Genomic DNA, 16,837 nt, shown 5'->3' with positions numbered 1-16,837 from the left:
GGCTAAGATGACAAATTCCATGTTATATGTATTTTACCATGATTTAAAAAATAGGAAAAACTGTGTCAAAAAATATTCACATGTCTAGGAAGATTCTTTTCCAAGTAACCAAGGGTTCACAGAACATACTCTAACAAGAACATAACCAAAATGAGTTGGAGTCTCACCTGGCCAGTTTTACTAGACTAATCACTTCCAAAAGCAGGTACATTTTCAGATGAAGGAAATTCTCCTTCATGAACTCTCAGAGTTAAGGACATTCAGCAATATTTTGCACATAAAATGAATGTGAAGTGTTTGTGCCAATATTGATGATAGATACCTCCCATTCTCCAAAGGAGGTGCTTTTGAAATTCTCTTATGAGCTTAAAACTGAAATCTACATTTAAAGAGATACAGAAAGAAGAAAGCAGAAATATTTGTACCTTAAAAAAATGTCTGGGTGCAGTGAAACTAGCTGTAGTATCACCAAAAGTTGAGCTTGAAATAATGTCATTCAGACTGTAAACAAAAGATTCTCACACTGGCTCTGAGATTTGTATAATAGCAGCCCTGAGGCCCCCCTGCCTGATCAGTGTGCAGTGCCAACAAAGTGGGAGACCAGTTTTGGGCCTGCTTTCCGACAGCCAGGGAGAAGTGGGACTCTGTGTGTGTGTCTGTGTGTGTGTGCGCGTGCACGCGCACGTGTGTGCATGCGTGTGAGAGAGAGAGAGAGTCGGAGATTTTCTGAGTTCCTGAAGTGGAAAAAATGTTTAAAGAGAGAGAAATGAGATTTGGCCCCATCACCTGTGTGAACTGATGCACTTAACCACTGAAAAGGCATCATAGACAATATGTCGAATGACAGACTTTCCCCAAGTAAAAATAAGAGAAAATATGTCAAATGACAGATAACAGTGAAAGTATTTTAATAAGTTGGGGAGGCAGCATGGCATCATTCTACCTGGGTTCAAATCCCAATTCCACCCCAGTGTGACCTTGAACAAGCTGATAATCACACCTAAGTCATAGGGTTTTCGTGAAGATTAAATGAGACAATATAGGTAAAGCCCAGAGTGGATAATTCTGTATATACTCAGCAATTATGGCTATTTCTATCATTTCTAAGGGTGATATTCCTGTGGCACTTTTCTGTTTTATTTTCTATGCAGTCCATATCTAGAAAATAAAAAAATCTATCTCCCAAATCTATCATTTCTAGCTGAGACCTCTTTCTTGAGATCTAGAATGTGTTTTGTGTGTGTGTATGTGTATTTTTTAAAGGAGAAGACTCTGAGGTACAGTGAGAATGAAGCCGCAACAACCTGCTACAGAGTTAACCTTCTGCAGAGGAAACGGATCTAAAACCTTGAGGATTTCTTCAGAACATACAAACGGGAGCAGCCCCAGTGAAGACTGTCTGACCAAAGCAAAAGTGGGGGCTTACACCCTGCAAGGAAGACGACACGCACGTAGGTATTAAATATCTTTAGAACCTGTTCCTTTTGACATCATTTACAGGATAGAGCAAACAGTGGTTTTGTTCTGAACTAGGTTTTTATCAACTATGACCAAATGTCCTCTGGGCACTGGGAGTACCCTGGAGACTTGTGTTCCCTGTCCTCATTGAACCAAGGAAGTTCAGGAAAGAAGACAATTACAGCAAAGCATGATCAAGGACCATGGGACAGAGGAAATCCGTTGTTCTCTGAGTGTTCCTGAGCCTGCCTAAAGGCCGGGAGGAGAGAGCAAGCCCGCTCCTGGCAGGACATGAAATCTTTGGAGGTGGCTGCAGCATAGAATATAAGGCAGAAAAAGAGAGGGGAAGTTGATAAATGAGCAGAGGACCTGGCAAGCACCCTAAATAAAGAGGCTGGACTTTCACCTTTGGCAGCTGAGGGTAGCCATTGGTTTCAACCAAGGGATGCCATAACTGGTTTCTCATCCTTGAAGGGTTGTGCTCCCTGCAGGGTAGAGAAGGGAGGCAGGGCACAAATGAAGGCTACAAACCACTTGTTGGAAGTCAAGCGGGTGTAGCATGGAAGTAAAATGGGAAAATGCCCCAGGTCGTATCGCCCGTACAGATTAACAATGCACCTAACCATCTGAGTGGTTCTGAGAAATCAGTGAAGAAAAATTTGTTTAACTTACTTAACCAAGCCTGTCTAAATCAATTGACCCTGAAATGTTTTTTTCCCAAATAACCTCATTAAATCCCACAGAGCTAGTGTTTTGTAGAATGTTCTGATAAATGGTAGTGTAGGCATGTTGCACAAAGTTTACTGATATTCTTATGTGTACAAACACCACTTTATAACAAAAATAATATCAATGACATTTCTGTTAACTCCTTGTCTCACTACTACTCACGACTAAACGCCTTGCAAACCAAATTACTACTACTGTCCTCCCCAGCAGAGGAGCTGCATTGGAAACCTGTTATTGAGCCAGCCATCCTGTACGGAAGTATGTTTGTAAATGTGAAGGATATCAGGCACTCTGAGGACCTGATGAATGTTGTATATCATATCCCTAGGGACACAACTGCATGTTTTCATCTAACACACGCAATCAAGAGATTCACGGACACTAAATCCCAGGTGAAGAATTCCTGCTCCAAAGGCACAGAAAACAATTCAAACCTGTTTCATAATGACCGAAGCAACAGTGCTCTCCAAATCCAAAGTCCCATGCGTGTGGAGCACGTGTGGATCACACTGTCGGTCAACAGCAGGAGACGGTAGCTCCGCTGCCAACCACCCAGGTTTGCCTGCTGCTCTGCAGCTGGCTCCGGCTTCCCAGCCAAATTCTATTGTATTATTTGCCACATTGTTTGAAACTGTTCTGTAATGAATCACTGTAGACTTTCTTTTGAAATTCATGCTTTCAATTATCCTATTTGAACTCCTCATCAAGGAAGCTGAGTAATAGTGAAGGACTTTGAAGAACTAAAGTGTTGCTAGGAGAAAGAACACTAAACCGACAGATTGATCACCAGGAAGTTTTCCCAGCTCCATCATCAACAAGCTGCGCAGTCCTGGAAAAGTCACTATTTCTGCAGGCTTCAGATTTCCCAGTCATGGAATGAGTGCAATAATTGCTGACCTTTGTGTCTCGGTGTTGCTGTGACAAATCAAGAAGATAATGGCCACAAAAAAAGCGCTGGAAACTACATGTAAATGTAAGAGAGGGTGATGAGCATGAGGCTGGACACACCTATAACTCTTACGGATGAGACTCATAGTTACTTATTTAGTAAGAGCGGTTGTTGGTTCTCATTTTGTTATGAGTCATCACCACTCGGGCAATGAATCTGAAGACAGCCTGGGTCAAAATTTCCCCTGGAAGGTATCTGGCGTAAGGTCACCATCTATTTTATAGTGTTGCCACTAGCTTGGTGCTATTTAGTGTTGTGCCATGAGCCACAGTTCAATTATTTCCCATACCTCTTGCTTTCTAAATTCAACTAAATCGATTTTTTAAAAATATCTTATTTGAGTAAGTGCTCCATCATTTGGAATTTATTTTATTCATGACACTTCCTTATTACTTGCATTAAAAGCACCGCCATTATCAGATCAGAAACATTCCCACTACTAGTTACCTTCCTGAGGATATAAGAAATAATACTGTCAGTTTCCCCTAGATTCTAGCCTTCCTTCAGAAGTCGCATGTCTGTCTTCCTGTTCAACCTCCACAGCTCTGTCAGGAGCCGTGTGTGGGGCAGGTACCAACACATTTATGTCAAAGTTGTGTCAGAGACTCAGAGTCCATTTCCCACGTTGTTGCCGAACCCCAGTGGCATCCAACAGTTAGGAAGAACACAAAGCAGACATTTCCATCTCTGCTTCAAAACCTCATATGACTACTTGGGGATAAAATTAAATATATTTGAAAACCTTAAAATAAAACTTTTACACACAGCAAAAGTTAGTGTAACATCATTTTGAGGTATATAAGCCATATCGAGGAGCCTGCCTTAAAAAAAAAGTATATGCTAAAGAATTCAAATGGAGAAGACTACAGTTAAAGATAGAAATTTGAGACTGTGACTAGATGCAGTCGATCCATTCATTTTACTAACATTATCTACAATAATAAAAGAAAATAAAAAGAACGCAAAATAATATGTAATTATATCATGTAAGGAATTCAGTGAAGGGTAGGGCGAAAGAAAAACAGGAGGTGAGGGGCCCACTTTGATTGGATGACCAGAGAAGGCCTAACTGAGGACATGACAAGCTCAGAGCTGAAGGGAAGTGTAGGCGGAGGGAAGAGTGGCTGCAGGAGTGAAAGGCAGGAAGTCCGGGCATTCCGAGGAAAGAGCCCCGTTGGAGTCCAGCCAGCGGAGGACGGAGACAGTGCTAGATCGGGGTGCTCAAACACTGCTAGGCCTGCCGAAACATTACATTTCAATCCAAATGCAAAGGAAAGCTTTTGAAACATTTTAAGCAGAAAAGCCAGTGGAGCCAATGAACTATTTAAAGGCAAGAGAGGAAAAGAGAAGGATGAGCTACTCAGTGGCTACTACGGTAGGCCAGAAATGCTGGTTCTCTAGACTTCGATGGTGGTGGTGGAGGAGAGAAGCAGTGGAAAGGACTGAGAAGTAGATGGGAAACTGGGGATGAGGCAGTGGGAGAATCAAGGATAACCCCACAGTGTCTGGCTTGAGCAAGTGGACAGGGGACCACTAAGTACCAGATTTTGTTCAAGGTGAAAGATGACTCACCAGCCACCCTGGCATCTTGCTCCGCCTCGGGCTGTACGAGTGGGTGCACTACTTTAATGCCACCAGGTGGTGCAAATGATGAGTTGAGGTTGATTCTAACCATATTCTTCCCTGTGTGTTTGTTAGCTATCCAGATTGTCTTCTTTCGCCATGTTGAATAGAAGATACGGTCACCAAACAGGGACATGGCAAACAAACTGTGCCTAAAAAACAACAGGGAAAAAAAACCCTATAAAGTATGGCAGAATATTTCTTCCTGGGCTTATGAAAGTTTCACCTCATTTCAGTTTATTAGCCGAATTTTAATTACCTATGTTTTCAATGTTTTTTAAGTTTAGAAACAAGTACTAGGTTTAACGTTTTATTTATGTGGTCATAATCTGAAGTGATAGGATATTATTTCTAGCTCCAGATTCATTGTCTCACTCTTTTGCTAATCAGCACGTAAGTGTGATGGAAATAAAATAGGGAAGAAGATAGGAACAGAACAAGACTTGCGGTTTTGTCCATTTCACAGGACTAAGTTCTGCCTCTTGCCAAAAGCTGGAGAATTGGTTACTGGCAAGGTGACAAATCAAACGTGTATGACCTCGCAGATGCATGATATAATAATTCCAGAAAGATTAACTATAACCAACATGTGAAAACTTGTTATATGCCAAATACTCTGTTAATCATTTTTGTTTATTTACTAAATTTCACAATAACCCCTAGAAATAGTACTATTATTATCCTCATATTAAAGGAAACTTTAAGAGAAGTCATGTAACTTGCCCAAAGTGACTTGTGTAATAAATGGTAAGTCTGGGACTTGAACTCAAGACTCCAAAATCTGTCCTAAACCACTGTATCGGTTTAACTAGGAAAAGTACAATTAACCTATCTCACAAACTTCAAATGGCAATTGTTTTGTTTTACAGCAAAAATAAAACTTACTGTGTAAGACGTTTGCTGAAATGGACAGAACCTCCGTCATAATCACAGGAACAAATACGAGAATTGCTTCCTTCTCTGCTGTGCTGGATCCAAAAGAGCCGTTTATCAAGCATATCCAGAGACATGGCTGTTATTTTCTCTGACGTCTCCAGCAGAATCTTCACTTCGGCACCACCGATATCTGCTCTGTGAAGGCTGCCAGCCAGCTCTGAAGACCAAAATATAAACCTGTGGGCAAACACATTAATTAGACACACAACTGAATGTAAGGTCACTTGAATTTGCCAACTCTCTGTGTTCCAGAAGTCCCCAGATGTCTGCACAGGACAAGTTTTACTATTTTGAATAAAGATTCAATTCAACGAATGTTTATTGCCCTATTATAGATTTTCCATGTGATTTCAAGTGAGAGGAGAATTTTGCTTCTACAGCAGGAAGCCATGGCAGTCAGGGGTCCTATTGGTAGAGGGAGTCTGCCAAGGTTCAAATCCAGGCAAACACCATTTCCACCTGTTGGACTACAAACGAGGGCCTTGGTCTCAATGAGAAGGTCCCTTTGAGTCAAATGTTGTGATTCTACCAATTTTCATCTGAAAACAGCAGAATTTACCTTTCTACTGGATCAACCGCTACATTTGCAGGATATTTTAAGGTGCTTAAAAGAACACGGGAATTGTTTCCTTTCATATCTGTTACTGTAATGATTCCTTCCTGTTGATTTGACCAAATAAGTTCTTCATTTATCCAATTTATTGCCATTCCTGAAACATTTTTCTCTATGTTGCATACTTTCTGTAAAAATCAAATTTCAAAGTTGTTAACATTTCCCCATTCACAACAAAATTGTTTCTACAAAAGCCTATTCTTATAAGTACTTGTCATTCTTGCACATTCCCAAAATTCTGTTAATGGTAAGATATCACAACCACGGTGCTGTGATTATTGTTTGGATGCAGCCGTGTCGACACCCCCATGTGAAGACTTCTGGGCTTAGAATGAACAGCATGGCTTTGAAATGGAAAGTTCTCCTGTACTTACTCAAATTAAGAAACCAATCATAATGCATTAATAATGTCAACTATAGTAACAGTGGAATTTTGATGCTACCTTAAAGATTGTTTATTCAGTTCCACTTGCTCATGAAATTTCCAGATTCTCACCTGAATCCAATCCCAAACTTTACCAAATTCTGGCAAGATTCCCTGGGAGTCTGTGTGCAGAGCTCTGACGTAGATAAATTTCTCGTTAGGGCCCCACTTCCCTCTGTCCCCTCCTTCTCCATCAGGCCCCTCCTTTTCTACAATCCCCTGTGCCCTTGCACATGACCTCATGACCCAAAGAGCAAGGTTTCTCTTTATTTTTCTTGGGCAGTGTTTCTCCCTTTTTCATCTGAAAAGCACCCAACCATAACCCCAGTTATCTCCTAATTCCATGGTATGCAGGTAAACCAGTCTCTTTAGGGGGTAGAGGGTGGAAGATGGGGCAAAGCCTCGATGTTACTGGTTGCAGATATCCATGGTGTAAATATTCCCACCATTGCTGATTTCCAGCTACTGACCTGACCACACTGAACGCGTCTGGGTAGAGATCTAGCATTCTCATGAGCCTACACTATGCCTACATCTAAAACAGAGTAATCCGGTCAATCTATTTAACCAATTGCTAATATATTAATATAGAGTTCACCCAAGTAAATTGTTTATGTTTAAATGGTTGTCCTTTATAAAGGAGGTTTTAACCCAAAGGTGGAAGTATCATAGTGGATTTTAGGCATCCGGCCAATCCTTTCCCAATGGCTTGACCTAAATTCACAACGATTTAACTTTTTCCTTACTCTGTGGCAGGAAACACTCCAGATTCTTAGACTTAAGATTTTGAAACAATTCTACAGATGGCTGAAAAATAACGAGCAGCCATCCTTGTTGAAAGTGAGATTAGCAAGTATTAAAGATGTGATAAAACAGATTAGCACCTAATTGAAGCTTTTAGGGATAATTGAAAAGAGAAGGTTTAGCTTTAAAAAACACAAAAACAGTGGGCACTTTGTGCTGGGAATAAATGCTTAAGGTTTCTCAAATCACACGCTCTTTGTAATCTATCTCCCGGGAATAGAAAGAACATTCCTCCTGGGACTTATTTAAGAGTTCTACCAGTTCAAAAGAAAGATTAAAGATCTTTTATATGTACTTCAAGCAAAATACTTTATATCTATCTGCTTTATATTTTTCAGAGTGCAAACACCTTGGAGAATACAAAGAAAAAAGGTTTTCTTCCTAAATATCGGGTGCCCAAACCCCAGCAGATACCTTAGATAGGAAAGCAGGCTTTCTCTGCCTCAGCAGGATTGGCATTTGGAGCTGGATAATTCTTTCTTGTGGGGACCATCTTGCATATGGTGGGTTGTTTAGCATCATCCCTGGCCTCTGCCCACTAGATGCTGTAACACATCCTCCCCCCTTTGCTGTCCAGTTATGACAACCAGACATGTCACCCGACATGTTACTATTGCCAAATATCTCCTGATGGGCAAAATTATCCCCAACTGAGAACCATGGGAGTAAAAAATAGTCATGTAAATAATCTGCTTTAACCATAACATGGTGCTCTGACTTAATCAACTGACATATTTCCAAAATTACATTGACATCCTCACTTTCTAGTTTTGGTAACTTCTGAATAACAATAGCATTTTCATGGGCTTACTCAATAGCAAGTCACAGATGCAGATTAAGTAAATACCTACACATGCTACATACACATTCCAATTATAATGTAATTTTCATTTATCTATATGTTATTAATTAACTGCATCATATTTGTCAGCTTATACATGAGTCCCTCAAACACTTTGGGAATTGGTACTTTACCTCTTGCCCTGTCCCGTTCAGAAAGACTCTTTGCAAAAGTTGTTTTTCTAAATCTACCCAATAGATTCTTTCTTTGTTGTAGTGAAAATCCATGATCACGGACACACCAGCATCTGTCACCAACTTGTCGTGATTGGTTCCTTCCAGGTCAATTCTAAAGATACTGTTTCCATGAGAAAAAATTAAGAAGGGTGCAGGACCTGAGTGGGAAGAAAGAAACTAAACTGTGTATTTTTAATGATATTTTATTTGGTTCAGACAAAATACTTCCCCATGACAACTAACACAAGTATTACTAATTTTTAATTCTAGGTTTTATATTTTAAATAAAGACTACTATATAGAGAATAAAGAGTTCATTGTGAACAATTAACTTTGTAAATTATCTTCTCTACAAATTGACTGTAAAAATGAACATTGCCAAATTATGAAAAAATAACTATTTGAAGAGAAAAGCACTTTCTTCTTTTATCTATAAAATGCTGTTTTATGTTTAAAAAGAAACAACCTACAGTATTCTACTGTGGAAATGGCCTATATGAATGTACGTTTTAATTACATAGCTTAAAAATATCACAGATATGATCGTTTTCCAAATGTGTTCCCCCTTGAGCCTCACTCAGGATCAGAGCCTTCCGGGCAATGGCGGGGAAGAAGGGGGTGAAAACCAGCAGTCTTCGGGGGGAGCGGCAAAGACTGAAGTGCCGCCCTGTGAAATCTCTGAACTGTTTTTGTCCCTATGAGCACTGCCATAAAACACAGGGTGCTCAGTTAAATTTGGATTGTGTATACATTGCGTGGAACATACTTACACTAAAAAACTAGTCACTTTACCTGAAATTCAAATTTAACCAAGTGCCGTATATTTTTATTTGGTAGATCTGGGTGGAGCTCCTCACTGGGTCACTTAATTCCTGCAGGGCCTTGCAGTGCTCCCCAACCTGATGCCTGGGGTACTGTCCTATTTCAGCTGGTAGCCATGTGCCCACTCTGACTCCCAAGTACTTAACAACTGTGTGAGAATCTGACACCTCTTTCGGAAACTTCAGCGTAAATTACCAGTTGACTCCACAGAAAGATTGCCTTGGATACTCCAAGAGGCTGAACTGTTCCGCCCCCCGTAGGCAGGTTGGTTTCCTCCGTCTCTTCTGTCTAAGGGCGAAAAGACTCCTGCCGCTCTGCCTTCAGATAGTTACGGCATCACTAGGATAACGGGGGGACCGGAGACAATTCTAACATAGTCTTGCTTCCCCGCCAGGCACACTCCATTCCGTTTTTGCATTAGACTTTAATACGTTTATATGACATAATACATGTATTTACTATTCCAAATAGTAAGTAAGACGATGGATTAAGAACATTTTACTAAGGGATTGTGTTCTACAGTCAGAAAATATTAACTCTACTTTAGAGGATGTGTCAGAATAGAGACACAAGATGAAGGAAGAAGTGTAAGATTATTAGAGTTTGAAACAGATGCCGGCGTCCGTGTCTAAAAGAATCAGCTCAAATCACTCTTCTCGTATCTTTTCCCTAACACAAACACCCTGCACGGATGTGTAGGAAAGTCTGCTCTGCGTGGCCGCCCCAGTTGTGGAATCAGAGGAATCACGGAGGAAACAGAAAGGGCGTTGGGCCGAGAGCCAGCAGGCTGGTTTCCAGTCCTGGCTCCATTAGCTCCTCTGGGCATCTCCCAGGACCCCCTGCCTATATTACTGGATTATTGAGGAAGCAAATAAAATTACAGGTGTGAAACTATATCATTAGTCGTGGAGCACTACACAAATGTGATTCATCATTGCTTATTCCCACGGCCAAGTTCTCCCTGGTCAGGTTTGTGCCGTGGTTGGGATTTGACCCCATGAACTAGAATGCCGGCATAGCCCCTCTCTCCCACAGCCGTGTGTCGTGGAGAGAGGGAAGGCAACAGGAAGAGGTGCCCTTGACCAAGAGCGAATTTGCAGGCCACCGATTGCTGTGGAGTCCTCTCTTTGCAATGTGTATCCGGCATTCTCTATGAACTAAATAAATGTTCCCAACATACATTATTACTTTCCTAATATGTTTCTACATTGATGAGAAAGAAGAAAATATTTTATGCATTTAAACGTATAACTAAATGGGAAATTTCCAGGTTTAAAAAAAGAGAGAAAGGGCCCTGGCTGGTGTAGTTCAGCGGACTGAGTGCAGGCTGCGAACCCAAGGGTTACCGGTTCAATTCCCAGTCGGGGCTCATGCCTGCATTGTGGGTCGGGTCCCCCGAGTAGGGGACATATGAGAGGCAACCACACATTGATATTTCTCTCCCTCTCTTTCTCTTTCCTGACCCCTCTCTCTAAAAATAAATAAATAAAATATTTTTAAAATAAAAAATAAAATAAAATTTAAAAAAGAGAAAGAAAACATAATCTAAACATTTAGTCAGAATATATATATATATTAGGCACTCATATTTTTAAAATAAACATATTAACTAATGAAGAAATCATTGTAATTTGTCTATTTGCCTGGGCTTTTACCAAAAGGAACAAAGCCAAAAACACTAGCAGATCTAGCAAATTCATAGAAGCAGAGTTTATCCTGTGATAGTTATTTTACCAACAACAACAACAATGACAACAGCGTTTCATCTCCTGACCTCATTTATCTTTACTATAACCCCAGGAGCTGAACAGGCCGGACCTAACTGCCAGTAAGTAAAAGAGCAAAGAGAAATCTGAAGAATACTTCGAGCTATAAAACACAAGCCATAGCATTAACATTGGTAACTTCTCAAAAAAAAATAAATAAATAAAGAACATTTATAAAACACTAACAAATATGAATTAACAAATTTTAGCCTCATATTTTTCCTATTCCCTGTGGATCACAGCCTCTAGATTTTATCATAGCCTCTCAGGACAGGACGGTCCGAGTCGCACCTGGTTCAGTGCTTGTCCAGACCGTCCATCTCCTCACGGGAGCCCCGCAGGGCACCGCACGTGTGTCATCCCCTGGTCCTTTCCCCTGAGAGTCCAATTCTGCGTGTCTGGGCTAAGGGCTAAGAATCTATTCTTTTGAATAGACACACCAGGTGATTCTCACATATTGGTGAATTTGGAAATCATCATCAACCTAGTTCCCATGAGGAGATTTAATAATGTTTCCCAAAATCCCACTACTAGTTAGTGGCACAGTTGGAATTGGAAGCCAGGTACCAAACTCCCAATCCAGTACTCTTTCCTGCCTTGCTCTGGGTTGTCCTAGGTCAAGATGCTACCATCTTCATTTTATTTATGTAACTGATTTTAATTCCACTTCCCTCAAACACTGTTCGCTTTTCCTACACTCTCTGCATCATTTTACGTAAACCAGGGCCTAGGCTGAGTATCACTATGTGTAGACATGAAATGTAATATGACCTAAAAGAAAATGAAAGACTGTGAATTAGGCTTGGTGACGTAACCACTACTCTGTGCTGCTGTTGGAAATGATAAATAGGTTAGTGTTTTATCAGGTCTGTCAAAGACTATGTACAATGGCGTGTGGTGATCTGAATGTCAGCATGGTGTGCATGTTTGAGCAGCTAAACTTTCCCACGTCAAAACCTGCAGCATTTATTCTGGTGCAGTTCAACAAGAGGAAAGTGCATAGAAAAACATTTTTTCTAAGGAATACAAACCAAAGACAGCAAACAGGTCACAAGAAACCAATTGACCAGCCAACCTATGATTTCTCAACCTGGGGATTAGGAGGGGATCTTCAGCAGTTACACAGGAGCCCAGAATGTTCGGAACATAGTGAGGATTTTTATTAGTGACCACCAAGAACTAGGGCCTCCATGGCTCCAAGTTCATTTACGAAAAAGCAGGCTTTGACTGAAGCAGGTGGCAGACACAGGCTATTTCACAACATGGGCCCTTGGTCACCTGCTCTGAGTCTACGAGAAGGGCTCCCACAGGTCGGTGGGAAAAGAAACGAACTGCCTTCTGCAGGCCTTGGGGCAAAGGCTCCTGGGAACTAGCTACAACATAACTGATGCCGACATCCAGATTAACAAGAAGTCTTCATCTTCTCTCAGGCTGACTCTGCCACCTACCCTCACCAGCACAGGTTCCTGCTCTAACTCTGGACACAGACTGAAGGCTCACAGAACAAACAGGGGAAAGGGAACTCCGGCCCTGGCCGGGTAGCTCCGTTGGCCGGACCATCATCCTGGACACCAAAAGGTTGTAGGTTTGATTCCTGGTCAGGCCACAGGACTGGCTTGTGGGTTGTGGCCCTTGTCGGGGCGTGTGTGGGAGGCAGCCAAGGATATTTCTCCTTCACATCTCTCTCTAAAATCTGTAAACATATTCTTAGTGAGGATTTGAAAAAATAAAAAGAAAGAAAGGGGAGCTCTGGATCTCAGGATTCAATGGCCCCATAAAAAAAGAACATCGACTTAAACCGATGGACCGTCTGGCAGAAAGCCTCTTGCCTCCTCACACCACCCCTCCTGGAGGCCTGGGGGGGACTCACGTGCTACTACCTCGGGAGGGGCTGGCACAAACGATATCGTGGGTCTAATGAAGTGCAGAAGGTTTTGTTTCACTCAAAAGGACTACCTTCATTTCTTTTTCTCCATTATGATACTTTAAATGGGCACACATCTGCTTCTCGAGCCATCGTACCTTTCTCAGCTCATTCACGAGCGTCAGCATTCAGGGCCAGTGAGGCGGAAAGATGACGGGTGGGGGGAGCAGGCAGAAAGGGGAGCCAGGAAATGTACATTTAAATCTTAATTCTGTAAAGCACGCTCTGGGGCTTAATTTTGCTTCCTGAAAATTGTGAGTGAAGATTGCCACGCTGGAACCCGAGTGGCAGAAATGTGTCATCCGAAGCAGAAATAACCCCTACCTGGCCCTCCTATCAACTGCATTCTCATTATCAAGCCAAAAAAGAGGCCTGCTCCCAAGTTCTCAGGATAGTAACTGAGACTAGCAGGTTCTACACACCAGGTTTTTTTTCAACAGGACTTCTCGGAGCATTTAATGTGCTGTTACACATTTTGATTCTCCAAGATGGTGGGTGGTGAATAGCCTCAGAAGAGTCATTGCCGGCGTTTGTGTGTTGTCTCTGGGGTCACACATAGAAACCATTATTTCATGTCATTGGGTCAACTACAGGAGGTAGGAGCGCTCAGCATCTTCATTTTACAGAAGAAGAAGCTGAAGTTTAGAACAGTTAATTGCCAGAGTCACATAATAATACCAATACACGCCAATAACAACAAAGTGGAGGTTTAAAGCCCTGTCTTTCCGATTACAGATTCTAGCTCTGCAACACCATGCTACTTGTCAGAAATTGAATTCACTTGAAGCTCTTACTGTTCAGCGACTCATAGTTGAACTGTGTCAAGGAACCCCTTTCCTAGAGCAAGGAACCCCTGCTCTAGCGATGTTCACCATCAGGCCAGATTCTCTATACCCATGTTCCAGGAACTGATTAGAAAGTGGGACCCTTTAAGTCGATTCCTATAATTACATCCTCTGGATAATTTTATACCTAATTCTGTAATATATTGCATCCCAGTTCAATGTGTTCCCTGCCTAATGGCCCCTTCCTCCGTCTTCAAAACTAGCAGTGTCTCATCTTCAAATCTCTCTCGGCTTCCCTCGCCTTCTTTCTCCTTTGATGTCATTGCCTTCCTCTTCTAAAGACATTTAGGACCCACCCAGATAATCCCAGATAATCATCCCACCTCAGATGGCATTCGGAAGTCCCTTTTACCCTGTAAGGTAATATTGACAGGCTCCAGAAACTAAGACGCAGACCTATCCGGGGCCCACGCTCAGCCTACCACAGCTAAAGATGTGCAGCACCTCTTCATAGACTTATTTACCATCTGCATATCCTCTTTCTTGAGGTATGTGCTTAAATCCTTTGCCCACTTGTAAGTAGGTTATTTATTTTCTTGTTGTTGCAATTGAGAAGATTTTTTAAAACTGTATTTTGGCTCCAAGCCCTTTGTCAGATGTGTAATTTGCAAATGTTTTCTCCCAACAGGCAGCTGTCTTTTCATCCTCTGGCATTGCCTGTGCAGAGCAAAAGTTTTCATTTTGACGAAGTACAATTTATCAGTTTTTTGTTTATATCATACTTTTGGTGTCATTCCTAAGAACTCTTTACTTCACCCCAGGACATAAAGATTCCTCTTATGTTTTCTTCTAAAACTTTTAGAGTTTTACATCTTCAATTTAGATCTATGATCCATCGGGAGTCAATCTCTGTGTAAGGTATGCTGTTTAGGTCGAGGTTCATCATTTGGCTCATGGACGTCTAACTGACCCAACACCAGTAACTGAAAACACTGTCCTTTCCCACTGAATTGCTTGTGCACGTTCATCAGAGATCGAGTGACCGTATTTGCATAAGTTCGCCTCTGGACATTCTAGTCCAACTCATTAATTTATGTGTCTTTCTCTTGGCTAATACCACAGTTCACATAACTTAAAAAAAAAAACTCACATTAGTGCAGTTTGGAAAAACAGTGAGCCATGCGTTTTAAGGTTCCTATGCAACAGAAAATGTTTCGCCTTAAGTAAACATGTTTGAATATCCCTTACCTTGTTGGAATAAATTATGGCCAATTTTATTTAAAGACTACTGCTACCAGACTAATACTCCTGGTAGCCTTAAAGTATTAGTTTCCCAGATGGTACAGACACACACATGCATGCGCACACGCACATACACACAATGAGACTCTGAAATCTGTCTTCTGTGTTTTGCACTGTGTTCTCTACTCTCTGCTGGACGTGTCCAGGTGGGCAAGTTCCACGGCCCCCAAGCCCCACTGCATGTCAAAAGTTGAGATTATGCCTACCTTTTTATTAGTTTCCATTTAACGAAAAGATTGAATTTGACATAGAAATTTAAAAAATTAAGCAAAAGCTCCCATACGTTTTGGTATTTTTAGTCATTGATAGATCTCATAGACAAAAAAGGTATTTCACAATTATATCTGCATCAGATGAAAAAATGCTTCACTGGCTAAATGTATAAAAATCACAAAATATACTGTTTAATTAAATCCATCAATTATTCACAAATTTTGTTGAATTAGACTAGCGAATTTCTATCTTCCTAGATTTTAATCGGTAAATGCAAACTAACCAGACAGTACTGTATTTTACATTTGCATTTACATTTATTTATTTATTTTAAAAGTCACTTCAATTCATTTCTCTCACATCACAAGCTGTCTGTCAGGCAGCGGAATGTGCCGCACTAAGCATCATAACACTGAGCCTGTAACTGCTGGTATCAAATGATACATCTGTGCCCCCATAAAAAAAATCTGTGTCTGCTGCCCCTCATGTCTTACACCAAGTATAAAAAATTATAAATATTTACGCCCTTGTCCTTCCCCAACACGAACACTCAGGGGGCCGGGTCCTGGGACGCGGGCCAGCCAGCACGAGGTCTGTGCACAGGGAAGCCCCTGGGACCGGGGAGTGCAGGACTATACAAGGTGAAGGAGACAGCTATGGGCTGTTGTTGCACCTTAAAGGGTCCCTGCTTTATAGGCACCCAAAAGACAAGAAACTCTGGTCCAAATTTTTCAAGAAAAAAGAAACCCTGAAAATTTAAGAGCCCTCGTACTTCTGGAGGGAGGACAGGTTAGGTGTAAGGCACCCAGAGGCCTCAGGCCTGGGGCTCTCTAGGAAGGGCCTGACTCCTCAGTGGTCTCTGCTGTGTCTACCCTGGAAACTAGATCTTGCCCTGCAACTTAAGCACAAGAAGTAAAATTAAAAGTACAGTGTACGAGGTCATATAGGGAGGAAATTTAGATTACACTCATATAATTTTTATCATCTTATTAAGTAAAAAGTTACTTAAACGATTTCCTTTGCATATAAATGAAGATCAGAAGTCTTGCTAGGCACAGATGTCTGCAACTGCATCAAAGCACAATACAGAGATTTACAATGAAACAAAGCTTCAAGCTGAAGAAGCACCAGGGATGCACCCTTAGGGATCTCTGCCCAGGAGGCGTATCTCAAGCCAAGGGTGGGAAGAATCACACAATTGATTGAAGAGAGGGCTGGGATATTTGCAGAGCCTATTCCTGCCACCCCAGGCACATGATCCCTACCGGAGGTTGTCTGCTCAGTCCCCAAACCCATAAGCATTTGCTATTGCAAGAAGGCCCTGCCAGAGCAGTCGGTTTTAAGGCACCAGAAAGCTGATGGAGGTTTGGAACCACCTACCCTGCAGGCTGCAGAAGACACAGGCCAGGGACGTGGGAGGAGCAGGCATACTGTCCATGTGTCACCAAGAACCTGAAACTGGCGCTCTGACT

General features: G+C 41.6%; 1 protein-coding gene across 6 annotated transcripts in view; it reads right to left on the bottom strand.

Annotated features, from left to right (window-relative positions):
- The window catches only part of EGF (epidermal growth factor), an 89,731-nt gene that overhangs the window by 59,982 nt on the left and 12,912 nt on the right, over positions 1-16,837 (bottom strand). For 4 of the 6 annotated variants that reach the window (XM_037156209.2, XM_037156189.2, XM_037156199.2 and 1 more), the window contains exons 2-5: positions 8,512-8,711; positions 6,255-6,436; positions 5,645-5,872; positions 4,709-4,911 (exon numbers count right to left, since the gene is read on the bottom strand). In XM_037156209.2, the coding sequence (XP_037012104.2) occupies positions 4,709-4,911; positions 5,645-5,872; positions 6,255-6,436; positions 8,512-8,711 (813 nt within the window). Of the gene's footprint in view, positions 1-4,708; positions 4,912-5,644; positions 5,873-6,254; positions 6,437-8,511; positions 8,712-16,837 lie in introns of those variants that run through there. The other 2 variants (XM_053657039.1, XM_053657038.1) reach the window with 2 other exon arrangements.

This window comes from Artibeus jamaicensis, unplaced genomic scaffold (genome assembly GCF_021234435.1).
Source record: "Artibeus jamaicensis isolate MK-2021 breed Jamaican fruit bat unplaced genomic scaffold, CSHL_Jam_final scaffold_3222, whole genome shotgun sequence".
Taxonomy (NCBI): Eukaryota; Metazoa; Chordata; class Mammalia; order Chiroptera; family Phyllostomidae; genus Artibeus; species Artibeus jamaicensis.
Note: the sequence above shows the minus strand (reverse complement) of the source record. Positions and strands in the feature narration are given on the sequence as shown.